Source organism: Chiloscyllium plagiosum, chromosome 42 (genome assembly GCF_004010195.1).
Source record: "Chiloscyllium plagiosum isolate BGI_BamShark_2017 chromosome 42, ASM401019v2, whole genome shotgun sequence".
NCBI lineage: Eukaryota > Metazoa > Chordata > Chondrichthyes > Orectolobiformes > Hemiscylliidae > Chiloscyllium > Chiloscyllium plagiosum.
In genome coordinates, this window is record NC_057751.1 from 9,869,359 (window position 1) to 9,883,314 (window position 13,956).

General features: G+C 41.4%; 1 protein-coding gene across 3 annotated transcripts in view; it reads left to right on the forward strand.

Moving 5' to 3' along the window:
• Positions 1–1,479: 1,479 nt before the first annotated feature.
• The window catches only part of gck (glucokinase (hexokinase 4)), a 39,907-nt gene continuing 27,430 nt past the window's right edge, over positions 1,480–13,956 (forward strand). Inside the window, exon 1 of one of the 3 annotated variants that reach the window (XM_043681351.1) lies at positions 1,480–2,289. In XM_043681351.1, coding sequence (XP_043537286.1) covers positions 2,245–2,289 — 45 coding nt within the window. In that variant the 5' untranslated portion in view covers positions 1,480–2,244. The other 2 variants (XM_043681349.1, XM_043681350.1) reach the window with 2 other exon arrangements.

Genomic DNA, 13,956 nt, shown 5'->3' on the forward strand with positions numbered 1-13,956 from the left:
AATGATTTTCATACACCAAAGTAATACCAATGATACAAATATCACATGATTACAACTTGAAACAAATCATGAAAAAGGTCACTTGTCGGGGAGGAAGTTGTAATTTCTAACTAGAGATTTTTCACATCTGTGTTTGTGACCCTTTCAACATAAGCAAATTGATTATTAGTTACATTCATGTGCATCAAGACCATTTTTAGGAACATGTTCAACTTTGACAGAAGCACAACGGCACCAAACATTCACATGAAGGCCACATAGTACAAGAATCAATTTGTTGAAAGGAGACAAATTAATCTTTCCATGATAATCCATAAAATTCTCATGTAAGGCACTAGTATCTCAAGCATCTTTTACCTGCAGAAAAGCTTAATGAAGCTTCTGACTCATGCATAATTGCCCCTTGGAAAAGAAGTTATGTCAGGAGGTCAAGTTTTAAGTGCTTACAGATGATGAACAGTATAGAAACAAGTTATACAGCCTTCGTTAAATCTTGTCATCTGGACGGTGCACTCTAGCCCTCCTTGACATTTTATTTAATCCTTCAGGACTGAAAGTAGCTTGAAAGAAATGTGATTTTATATTTTATGTAATTAAACAATGACACAACCAAACTTTTTCAAATACAACAAAATGTTTGATAATCCACTCTTTATCAACAGTCATTTTAATTTAGACAATTGTTTTGGATACTCACTGTGCTGAAAACTGCCAACATGAATTTCACTTTGGAAACTAAAGAATTAGTGTTGAAATGAGACACAGGTCACAAGCCATTGTTCCCACTGAAGATTGTTTTGCTTTTGTAACTGTATGAGAATGTGAGCTGTGCTTCAGAGTTCTACCATAAGGATTTGGAAGAAATTTTATGACGTATATGGCACAGTTCCAAGTCTCAAATATGATTCTAACTTTGTATTGTTCTGCAAGACTGAAAATAATCATAATTTTGGCACCTGATTTGTAAGAATGACATCATACTTCAAATGGAACAACGTGAAGGTTCATTTTGCATAAGGACAACATGATGATGGAAGCTTGAAGTCAGAGTGAGATGAAAACCTGTCATTTCCCCGATATACTATGCAAATTAAAATTAATTTATTCGGCTTTCGTAAAGATTGTGTTCAAACACAACTTGAAGATGTAGTTGTTAAACTCAAGTCCATTTCATGTTTACTTACCTATCTCACAAAAGAAGAAAAGCTTGCATTTTTTCAGGACTTTTTGTGACCTCAATGTTTTCTGAAGTACTTTGCAGGCAGCTTTCACAAAAAGCAATTGGATCATGATCAGATGTCCTGAGCTATTTTGATCACTTCCCCAGACTTCAACCTGGCGACAAAGGAATGTATCAGCTCCTCCGAAGTTTTACATGAAATGGCAATCCCTCAGTGCAACACCATGGAGTCAGCCTTGAGATTTGTGCTGTCTTTTCTCGAGTGGTGATTGAGCACACAGAATTCAAATTTTGAAGTGAGAGTACCATCAACTGAGGCCTTTTGTGTGTCACCATTTCTTGTTATGCCAACCTCTTACTGTAGTTTTCTAACTGCTTGGGGGACATTTTTCCTGCCTGTTCTTCTCTACTGAATAGTCGAGACTTTTTTAGAAAAAAGCATGATTTTGGCAGTAGATCAACTTGTGTAAATGCTTGCCAATTTCCTTATGCAGGCTCACATGTTAGCTCTTTCTGTTTGGTCGTTGTTGGGTTTCCTTACAGAGCCAGTTAATGTGTGTATGTGTCTATATGGAGTGGTAGTGACTGGAAGCAGGCAGCAGCAGCACTCCTTGCCAAAGGAGGCCACCTTCTGCAGTGGACTGTGTGTGTGTTTGGAACTTGGAGTCAGATTCCCCACTTTGGCCACCGGGGCAAGGATGCTGCTCTTGCCAGGGACCTGTCCCTGTCCCTCTCCCTGGTTCGTGGGTGTAGGCTCCGTTTCTAGGGAGCAGGCCGCGTCTCCATGGTGACAGGCGGCTCGCAGAGGCTCCGAAGAACCAAAAGGAGCAAGAAATGCATCCGTGAGATGGCGAGGGCAAGACGGGGGACCCACCGAGCCAGGTCCACTGCAGACTTTACCGAGGAGACAGTTTGGGAACAAAAAAAAAATTCCGAGAGACCAGACGGGAGGTGGGGTGGGGTATCACAGGGCGGGATTTAAAAACCTGCTGAAGGAGCTTCCGCGGCAGTTGTGAACTGGTGAATGTGCAGAGCTGAGACCCTCAAACACAAACATTGCCTTAATGCCGAGTAACAGAGCCAGAATAGACTACGGTAGGATGCAGAAGGTAAATCCGGCCCTTTCTTTTGAGCTGGCGCAACATCAGAGCATAAATGTAAATTATTCCCAACCGAGTTAACCTTCATCTGTTTTTGCCTTATTTGGCATCTAAACAGCTGGAAATGAAAGTGTTTCTCTTGAGTTGATACTTGGAATGCTTTTGGAATTGTGTTTTTTTCAGGAAGTTGAATTGTCCTGGGATGTTGTGTGAATGGGCATCTCAAACCTCTTCTGCTTTTGGAAAGCGAGTTTGTAAAGGGACTTGGACAAATAGTTTTCTTAAACCTAATTCGTTTCCAGAACTTAAATTGCAACGGCAGTTGGAGTGACATCGTCTTCCGAAGTGTAGTTCTTGTAGCTGTGCGAATATATATTTAAAGATCACAATTGTAAGTGCTGGACATTTTAAATCTCAATTCACTCTCTCTGAATGACCTTGAGACATTGTTCCATCTTTAAGATTCTGTTTCAATCGTCGTATTTTGAAATTGATGCTTTCGAATCAGTTCATTTTGTCTTTGCCCAATTAATACCAGAAAAACACTAAAGTTTTGAAATGGTTTATTTCTGAATAAATCGTGGATCTGCTGTGAGATTTAATTGTTTTTTTGAGTTTCTGTTCACTAATCTGATGCAGCGAATCATCGACTTTTGACAGCATATGTGTTTCGTTGTTTATGTTTGATGACAGGAGCAGGGGTTTTATAATATGTAATACTGTGTAGATATTTGACTGTGATTTCTATCTCTTCAATATTGTAGCATTTAATTGCTATGCCCACTGCCAAGGCTGGGTGTGCTTAAATTTGAAATCAAAAGGATTGTTTTAATAATCCATCTGTTATAATTAAATGTAGTTCAATGAAGATAAATGTGAAGTCATACATTTTAAATTTTACAATCAGGACAAACAGCCTCTTTGTGTCAATTCCATCAAGCTATGTTGAATTTCTTTTTTCATCCATGGGATGTTGTTATCACTGGGAAAGTCAAGACATATTGTCATTCCATAATTACCCTTGAGAGTTGGCAAGCCAACTTCTTGAACTGCTGTAATCCGTGAAATGCAGGTACTCCCTGTTCGAGAGAGTTCCAGGTTCTTGACTCACTGACAATGAAGGTAGGTTTCCAAGTCAAAACAGAGTGCAGGATATGGTTGGTGTTCCTGTTGGATGCAGCTCTTTTTCCAGACAGTAAAATTTGCCTATTTAGATGGTCCTGCTGAAGAAGCTACAACTAGTTTCCTCAATCCATCTTCTAAGCATTACACATTGAAAGTATTGTGCATTGGTGGGATTGGAAGTGAATCTTCCTATGTGATGGGTGGGGTTCAAATGGGCTATATCCTGAAAGGTTTCATGCTTCTTGACTGTGCATTCACAAAGGTAAGAGGAGGAGTATTCCATCACATAACTGTAATTATTTGCATCAGCCTTTGATACAAAAGCAAAATATTGTGGATCGGAAATCAATATGTTGGAAAAATCTGATCAGGTCTGGCAACAACTGTGTGGAGAGAAATCAGAGTTTTAGACCAATGACTCTTCATCGGAAGTGGGAAAAGTTGGAAATGCAATACATTTTCAGAAGACACAGATTGATACAAGAACGGGAGGAAGGTGGAGGTCAAAGCCAAGGGAAGTTAGAATGGGCAGTTTAGAAAATGAGTTGTGTATCCAGGGAGAAGTGAATGGCAGAATAATGAATAGTTGTTTTCCAAAATCAAGAGTAGGACTGCAAAACTGCCAAGAGAAGGAAACTGAGTCGTGACAGAGGTTATAGCATGAAATTGTAGAACTTAGTATTGAGTCTACAATCATAGAATCCGTGCAGTGTAGAAGCAGGCCATTCGGCCCATCAAGTCAACAATGATCCTGCGAAGAGTATCCCATCCAGACCCACCACCCTATAACCCTGCATCTCTCATGGCCAGTCTTAGCCTGCACATCCCTATCATGAACAGATTCATCTGCAGCCGGCAGAATGTAAAGTACCAAATCAAAAGATATGTTTTTCAAGCTTGTGTGAAGCTTAATTGGAATGCTCTGGTGAGCCAAGAGAGGAGATAACTATGTGCAAGCAAGGTGAAGAATTAAAATGGCAAGCTGTGCAAAGGTCGGGGTACGTTTGCAGACTGAACAGAGGTATTCTGCAAAGACACCACTTTATCAGTGTTTTTTCTCCACAGTTTGGAATGAACCACATTATAAGGGAAGATTTTGGATGCGTAGGGTGGGGAAGGAAACTGGAGGGGATGGATCCACTTGAAATGTGGAGCTTATTCAAGGAACAGCTACTCCGCGTCCTTGATAAGTATATACCTATCAGGCAGGGAGGTAGTTGTCAAAAGAGGGAGCCATGGTTTACGAAAGAAGTTGAAGCTCTTGTCAAGAAAAAGAGGAAGGCTTCTGGAGGATAAGGCGTGAAGGCTCAGTTAGGGGGCTTGAAAGTTATAAGTTAGCCAGAAAAGATGTAAAGAGAGGGCAAAGAAAACCCAGGAGGGGACAATGTGAAGTTGTTGGCAGATAGGATCAAGGAAAACCCTAAGAACCTACTATAGGTTTATCAGGAATAAAAGAATGACTAGAGTAAAATTAGGGCCAATCAAATATAGAGGTGGAAAGTTGTGTGTGGAATCTGAGGACACGGGGAAGCGCTTAATGAATAATTTTCGTCAGTCTTCACATTAGAAAAGCACGATGGTGTTAGTGAGAATACAGAGATACGGGCTACAAGATTAGATGGGATTGCTGTTGATAAAGAGGAGGTTTTAGCAATTTTGGAAGATCTGAAAATAGATAAGACCCCTGGGTCGGATGGGATTTATCCTCGGATTCTCCGGGGAGCCAAGGAGGAGATTACAGAGCCATTGGCTTTGGTCTGTATGTCATCAATGTCGACAAGAGAAGTGCCAGAAGACTGGAGGATAGCAAATGTTCCCTTGTTTAAGAAGGGGAGTTGTAATTATAGGCCAATGATCCTCATCTCGGTTGGGGGTAAAGTGTTGGAAAAGGTCATAAGAGATAGGATTTATAATCATTTGGAAAGGAATAATTTGATTAGGGATAGTCAACACAGTTTTGTGAAAAGTAGGTTGTGCCTCACTCACCTTATTGAGTCCTTCGAAAAGGCAACAAAATAGGTGAATGAAGATAAAGTGGTTGAAGTAGTGTATGTGGACTTCAGTAAGGCGTTTGATAAGGTACCACCCCCTGAGAAAAGAGCAGGAAATGACATCAACATAGGAAATGAATTCACCACAGGAAATGAAATCACCAACCCCAAGGAATCCCAAACATATTACTAGAAAGCAGGAAACAGCAGTGCTTCATCCGGAGGGTTACTGAAGATGGTGATGAAACATCTGCAAATGAACCTTCCAGCTCAGCAAGCAAACCTACATCCAGAAGGCTCCACACGGTAGGCTATTGCACAAAATACAGAGATTTGGGATTGAAGGTGATTTAGCAGTTTGGATCAGAAATTGGCTAGTTGAACGAAGACAGAGGGTGGTGGTTGATGGAAAATATTCATCCTGGAGCTCAGTTACCAGTGGTGTGCCGCAAGGATCTGTTTTGGGGCCACTGTTGTTTGTCATTTTTCGAAATGATCTGGATGTGGGCGTAGAAGGATAGGTAAGTAAATTTGTGGATGACACTAAGGTAGGCAGAGATGTGGATAGTGCCAAGGGTTATTGTGAGTTACAGAGGGACATAGATAAGAGGCAGAGCTGGGCTGTGAAGTGGCAAATAGAGTTTAATGTGGAAAAGTGTGAGGTAGTTCACTTCGGAAGAAGTAACAGGAATGCAGAGTACTGGGCTAATGGTAAAATTCTTGGCAGTGTAGATGAACAGAGAGATCTTGATGTCCTGGTACATAAATCCCTGAAAGTTACCACCCAGGTTGATAGGGTTAATAAGAAGGCTTATGGTGTGTTGGCATTTATTGGTAGGGAGATTTAATTATGGAGCCACAGGGTAATGTTTCAGCTGTACAAGACACTTGTAAGGCCGCACCTGGAGTATTGCATGCAGTTCTGGTCACCGCATTATAGGAAGGATGTAGAAGCTTGAGAACGGGTTCAGAGGAGATTTACTGGGATGTTACCTGGTATGGAAGGAAGGTCCATACCTGGTATGGAAGGAAGTATGGATGAAAGGCTGCGGGAACTGAGGCTGTTTTCATTGGAGAGAAGAAAGTTGAGAGATGACTTAATTGAGACGTATAAGAAAATCAGAGGGTTAGATAGGGTGGACAGTGAGAGCCTTTTTCTTTGGATGGTGAAGGCAAACACAAAGGGACATAGCTTTAAATGAGGGGTGATAGATTTAAGACATATATTCAGGGTAGTTTTTTTAGATTAGATTACTTACAGTGTGTGTTACCTGGTATGGAAGGAAGGTCTTATGAGGAAAGGCTGCGGGAACTGAGGCTGTTTTCATTGGAGAGAAGAAAGTTGAGAGATGACTTAATTGAGACGTATAAGAAAATCAGAGGGTTAGATCGGGTGGACAGTGAGAGCCTTTTTCTTTGGATGGTGAAGGCTAACACAAAGGGACATAGCTTTAAATGAGGGGTGATAGATTTAAGACATATATTCAGGGTAGTTTCTTCACTCAGAGTAGTAGAGGCATGGAACGGCCTGTCTGCAACCGTAGTAGACTTGCCAATATTAAGGGTATTTAAATGGGCATTGGACATGCATATGGATAATAGTGGAACAATGTAGGTTAGATGGGCAGCACATTATTTTCACAGGTCGGTGCAACGTCAAGGGCCAAAGGGCCTGTACTGCGCTGTAACATTTTATGTTCTATAAACAGAAAATACAATTGGCTGAATTGAAACAAATATTCTTGTGTTGCTGTACCACTTGGAAGCAGTTTTGGGACTTTGGACAGTTGGAGAGATGAAGTGATGGGGCAGGTGTTGTCTCTTCTCCTCTTGCATGGAGAAATGCTGGAAATGGATGGGCGTTTGGGATGACAGAGGAATGAACCATGGTTTCGATTTCATTTATTATTGTTACATCTGCCGAGATACAGTGAAATGTTTTGTTTTGCGTGCAGCATAGGCAAATCATGCCAGACAAAGTGCAATCGAGTAATACAGCAGAATGAGCAATACAATGTTACAGATGGAGAAGATGCACAAAGAGCAAGGTCAACATTAGATTTGCAATTTGAGGTCCATTCATACCTGTGGGGTAGACACGATTCTTGAATCTTTCTGAAGTGTGTTTAAGCTTTTGTATCTTCTGCCCGATGGAAGAGATTATAACTGGGATGGGTGGGGTCTTTGATGATGTTGATTGCCTTCCTGATGCACTGATAAGTCTTGGTCGAGTCAATGGATGGAAGGATGGTTTGCGTGATGGACTGGGCTGTGTTCACAACTCACTAGTTTCTTACTGTCCTGAGCAGAGCAATTGTCATACTAAGCTGTGATGCATCCGGTTGGAATGCTTTCTGTGATGCACCTATAAAAATTGATAAAAGTCATTACCGATATGCTGTATTTCCTTAGCCTCCTCAGGAAGTAGAGGCATTGTTGTGTTTTCTTGACCATCGCATCAACTTGGGTGGAACAGGACAGATTGTTGGTGACCTTCACATCTGATGCTCTTGACCACCTCCACCTCAGCTCCAGTGATGCAGATAGGGGCATGCACTCCACCTTGCTTCCTGAAGTCAATGACTAGCTCTTTTGTTTTGCTGACATTGAGGGAGAGATTTACACCATGCCACCAAACAGTTTATTTCTTTACTGTATTCTATCTCATCATTGTTTGAGATCCAGCCTACAACGGTGGTGTCGTCAGGAAACTTGTAGAGTTAGGATGAAATTTGGCCACACAGTCACGGGTGTACAGGGAGTATAGCAAGAGGCAGTGTACTCAGCCTTGTGGGGCACCAGTGAGGATTGTCATGGAGGAGATGCTGTTGCCTATTCTCACTGATTATGGTCATTGGATCAGGAAGTCAAGGATACAGTTGCAGAGCGCTGACCAGAGACCGAGGAATCAGAGTTTGAAGATTAGTCTGGTTGGAATTATGGTGTTGAAAGTGGAGCTGTGGTCAATGATTAGGAGCCTGATGTAGCTATCTTGTTCCCCAGATGTTACAGGGATGAGGGTAGAGCCAAGGAGATGGCATCTGCCATGGACCTGTTGCGATGGTAGACAAATTTCAAGGGATCAAGGCAGGCTGGGAGGCTAGAGTTTTGATATGAGCCGTGACTAACTTCTCAAAGCACTTCATAATAAGGGAAGTCAAAGTCATCGTGCAGTAGTAATTGAGGCTCACTGCATGAGTTTTCTTTTATTCCGTGACAGTGGTGGTTTTCTTGAAGCAGGTGGGGACTTCAGAGCATAGTAAGGAAAGGTTAAAGATGTCAGCAAATTCTCCTGTCAACTGGTACGCGTAGGATCAGAGTGCACAGCTGGAACCTTCATCGGGGTCAGTAGCTTTCTGTGGGTTCACTCTCAAAAATCACTCCGGCATTTGCAGGGGTGACTGAGGGAAAAGGTGCATCTGAGGCACACACTTGTGAATGAACTCTGTAATGGAATGGTGTACTCATCTTGATTGGCCCTGAGTTCTTAAATATGGACCAGTCCACCAGTATTGTAGACAGATTAGTTTCTTCTGAATACTAAAACACAAAAGGAAAGATATGTTTCATGATGGCAAACATGGTCAAGGCTTATTTGTTACGTGTGGATGCGAGTAGCATGAAACGTGAGGACAAGGGGAACCATATTAGGCCTTCAGAAGGGAGGAATTGGCATTAGAGAGCACAAATGCAGGAAATGGATTGGACACCTTCGAGGACCCTGTCACAATTGGGGGTGGTGTGGATTACTGAGTCAAGGAAAATGGAAGACATGATATAAGCACCCTTGAGGCAGATTACATCATCAGAACAGATGCAACGGAGGCAGAGAAACTGGAAAAATATGAAAGAGCTTTATCAGCAGCAGGGTGCGAAGAACTATATTTGCGGACCTGAGCTCATTGTCATAGTTCCCCTGTAGCCTTTTCTCAGAGATGGAGACAGATAAGTAAAGGAAAGGAAGGGAAGAGTTATTGTCCAATTTTACAAGGGCCTTTTGATGGTGCATTCAGTCAATTGCTACCTTGAAGTCAAGCTCTCATTCTCATTTCACCTCTGGAATTCAGTTCTGTTGGCCCCTTCTGGTCCACGCTACATGAGATTGAGAGCTGAGTGATCATGGTGGAAACCAAAGTGAGTGTCGGCGATGGTTATTGCTGTGTATGTTCCAGTTGCTTAAAGTCTAATGTTTATAAACTTGCCAGTGGTAAAGCTCATCCTTCTCAGTCTCTTCTGACAGACACCCCTCTTATCTGAGGAATTGCTCTCATTTCTTCTGTCCATTCACACACAAATAATCTGACCGTAGTCAGTTAAATTCAATCCAGTGTTATGCTACCACTGTGCTGCATGGTGCAGCAGCCTCTCATGGCACACCATAAACCAGAATGCTCTAACTTGTCACACAGACACTTAGTCACATCTCGTGGGAAATTCTGAATTCAGTCAGTTTTAGTCAGAAGACAGAACAAAGTGATTCTGATAGAAATGTGCTTTGATTTTAAAGCAGTGAACAGAATGTTGAACTGCAGAAACTTCAAAAAAAGCTAAACAGTGACTTGAGCTCATGGAAAGAACATTTAATTGTTTTGAATAATTTGCTGTTCTCTCCTCTGTAAAGTGCTGACCTGAGAGAGAGAGTAAGTGACCTTGGCCATATAGCTAATTATTGTGAATAATTCCGCTGCAAATGGTATGCAGCTCTAACAGGTAAATAACCATCAGAAAACCCTTTGAAATGGACAGTGGGATGATTTTCCAAGCCCTGAAGTAGTTGATAGGAATAGGTGAACCAAGCCTGAGTCTGAGCAGCTACAGGTTGTCACTAAATGTACAGATTTATTGATGACACCAAACGTAAGTTGTAAGGAGGTTTCAAGGAGCCTTCAAGCGGACGTGTATAGGATAAGTGAATGGGCTAGAACATGGTAGTTGGAATATAATAGATAGTTAGCTTGTCTTAGGAGTAGAGATTGAAGAAATTGTGTCTCTATTCTCTTAAGGTGTGAAGAGTGATCTATTTGAAACTTAAAAATTCAGGCTTGACAGAATGGATACTTCCCATTTGGAGATTTTCCCAAGATAAGGGTGATGGTATTAAAGACATTAACAGAGGAATTTCCTCACTCAGAGAATGATGAATCTTTGAAACTCTCTATCTCAGAGAGCTGTGGAAGCTCAATCATAGAGCATGGTCAAGAGACAAATTGATTGGTTTCTGGAAACTGCTGCCATTAAAGGATATGGAATATCAGATAACGAAGAGGCCATTCAGCCCCTCAACCCTGTTCTGCTGTTCATTGCGATCATGGCTGATTTGTAGCCTAACTCCATATATGTACCTTTGGCCCAAAGTCCCCAAAGCTTTGCTTCACAAAAATGTGGCTATCTCAGATTTAAAATATAACAACTGATCCTGCATCCACTGCCATTTCTTGAAGTGAATTCCAAACCTTCACCACCCATTGTGTGTCGAAGTGCTTCCCTACAATTCTTCTGAACAGTCTGGCCCGAAGTTTTAGACTATACCCTCTGGTCCTAACATCCCCAACCAGTAGAAATAGTTTATTTTTACCTACCCTGTCTTTTCCTTTCAGTATATTGAAGACTTCGATGAGATTACACTTCAACTTTGTGAATTATAGAGATAACAGACTGATTTGCATAATCTCTCATTATAGCTTAACCCCTGAAGTCCAAGTATAATTCTTGTAAACTTATGTTGTCCTCCTTCGGAGTCAATGTATCCTTATATTGGAGATCATGTGGAAAATGGAATGGGGTGAACATCTCTGGAATCCAGAACATACAGTCTTGACAGCTGAATGCTCAATCCTTGTTCCGATGTTACAATGTTCAATCTATGTTACATATTTTTTTAGACATGGATAATAAGCAAAGACCCAACTGAATGCATTGAGATGTGGACTGAAAGAAATCCTACACAGAGGAAATGCGAGAGATGGCTGTAGGAAAGACAAAATTAGAACAAAACATCCAAGGGAAGGATATAATATTTTGGTCATTTCACTCGAACAGACAGCGAACACACAAAATTGACATAATGTGTATTCAAGGAACCATTTGACCTCCGTGAAAAATGTTAGGGCACTACAGGACAGTCAGAAATGGAGATCCATGCTCGTCAATCTTCTGAGAAGAAGATGGATACTCATGAACAGACACTGATGAAATTGCAGACCTGGAAAAGAATAGGTAGTCCTGTCGAGATTGTTCCTCAACACAGTCCCAACTGCCAAGGAGCTTTCCAGAGGCTGGACAGCTGTGGATCACATTTTTCCAAGTAGAGGTCGACAGCTAGTTTAAAGTTTTACAAGTCCTAATGGACGCCAGCAGAGAGCATGAGTGACCACCCAAAGTGGCCCTGTGGCAGTCTTGATCCACGCTACATTGGAGATGAAGGTTTCACACTCTCTGCAGGTTGGAAAGCCCCTTCACAGAGTCCTCTCCATGCTCAGTTGTCTAGTTGGGGCTTCCAATGCTCGGGGCCAGCAGCATGTTAATCCTGTCTGCAGTTGACCCTGTGTAGCTGGGGAATCTCCCTAAAGATTGCTGAACAGGCCTTGCTGAAAGCAAGTGTGGGCTTAGCACTCTTCTTTAGTCAAGATGCCAAAGCCCACATTAAGATTCTGCCCAGTGTTTCTCTCATCCCTCTAATTGTTTTCAAACACTTTCTGTTTCCATGTTTAAACATCTAAACTTATTTACTGTTTCCTTTTTAATTATCATATGCTCTCCATCACACAACATGATCATCAACATTTAATGTCTTGCCAACTAAGGTATATGACACTTCAAAAAGGTCATTGGTAATACTTATCTTAAATCAAAGTATTGTCACTTAACTTTGATGATCGAGTCCTACTTCTGTGAAACCTGTGGTCTCATTTGTTGCATTTACTTGTCTATTCAGTTCAGCTAGTTTCATATATAAAAGGCCTCTCTGCATTGACTCAGTCGTCACACCGTTCCTCTGTATTGCACTTGAATTGTATGGTGCTAATCTTTACAATTGAGTGCTTTCAGAGAGATCGTGTGACTGAAGAGTATGATGCAGTGTCCACAAAAGTGGCAGTTCATATTGGCCTTGGAGGCGACTTGGGAAACCTTATGCAGCTGTAACACTTTTGGCCTTCCTGTGGACAGTTGGATGTTGGATGCAGGTTCTAGGATATTCAGAGCCAGATTTCAGCGCTTGCCTCCTGGTGGGTCTGTTGACCTTGGTGTGGACCCTGTTGTTTGTGATTTTGTCCCATCATTGAATTTTCATGAAGGAATTGAATTGTGCACTTTTTCGTGAAACTGTGATTCTGATGCAATGCCATAATCAAAGATATGTGACCAAAGGGAATTTGGTGGGGAATGTTGTCTCCATACTACTTAATGTGGCACCCCCTCTCTCTTCTACCTGTCTGGGATTCTGCAAATGGCACCTCCCAAGCTGGCATCTGATTTACCATGAAACCTGGGACCAACGTACCTAGCAGTCTACAGTACTTGCCTTCTGGATTTATAGTTTGAAAGCAGCGGTTAAAAGTAGCTGTTGGAAACTTTACATTTCAGAATACTGCTGACTACGATAACAAGGAAGTACACTTAGCTTACCCATAACAGCTCTGCACTTTGAAAGAACCATCAGAATGCAAGTACATTTTCTCATTTCTGAGGGAGTTTTGAGTGGAACGTGCTCTCAGAAATGCAGAGCTCCATTTTTTGCAAAAAAAAGAGGAAGGGCCAGAGTGATAGTCTCTGAGATCCATTTGGTGTAGGTTGACCTTTTGAAATGGAGTTGCAGGATGTGGACCCAGCAACACTGAAGGAAGATACTGATAGGACAGTAATTGGTTGGATTTATCCTACTTCTTGTGTATAGAAAATACTTGAGTAACTTCAGACATTGTTGGTTGATGCCAGTGTTGTACCTGTGCTGGAAAAGTTCAGCTACATGTATGGCAAGTTCTGGATTGCTCAGTCATTTCAGAGGACAGTCAAGACTCAAGCATGTTACTATGAGTCTGCAGTCAAATGTGGGACAGACCAAGGAGTTTGACAGATTTCCTGCCTATAGGACATCACTGAACCAGCTGTGTTTTTTTGTCAATCAATTCATTATTATGCGTTGAATTTCATCATGTTTTTGGTGGGTTTCGAACCCAGGTCCCCAGAACATGACCTGGTCTCTGGTTTATTAGTCTCATGGCAAAACCATTTGGCCATTACTCCCCATTAAGTGAAACATATTGGATTCTTAAGATTGAAAAAAACACAAACTATATATTCTTTCTTTCATAAAGTAACCGCCTTTGTGATGTGAATAGAAACTGAAGTGTTGAGAGAAGTTTCAAATCATAATTCTGATATACCATGACAATGAGTTGTGTTCGATGTCTCAAAACATTCATAATATTTTTTGCATTGCCACAGTAGTTTACTGCTCGTGTGATGTTCGACTTTTACGGCACCCATCTACTATACTGCTTCAATCAGTTTCTCACATTGTAAATCTATCACCACGGTATCAAGCTAATTATATGGACAG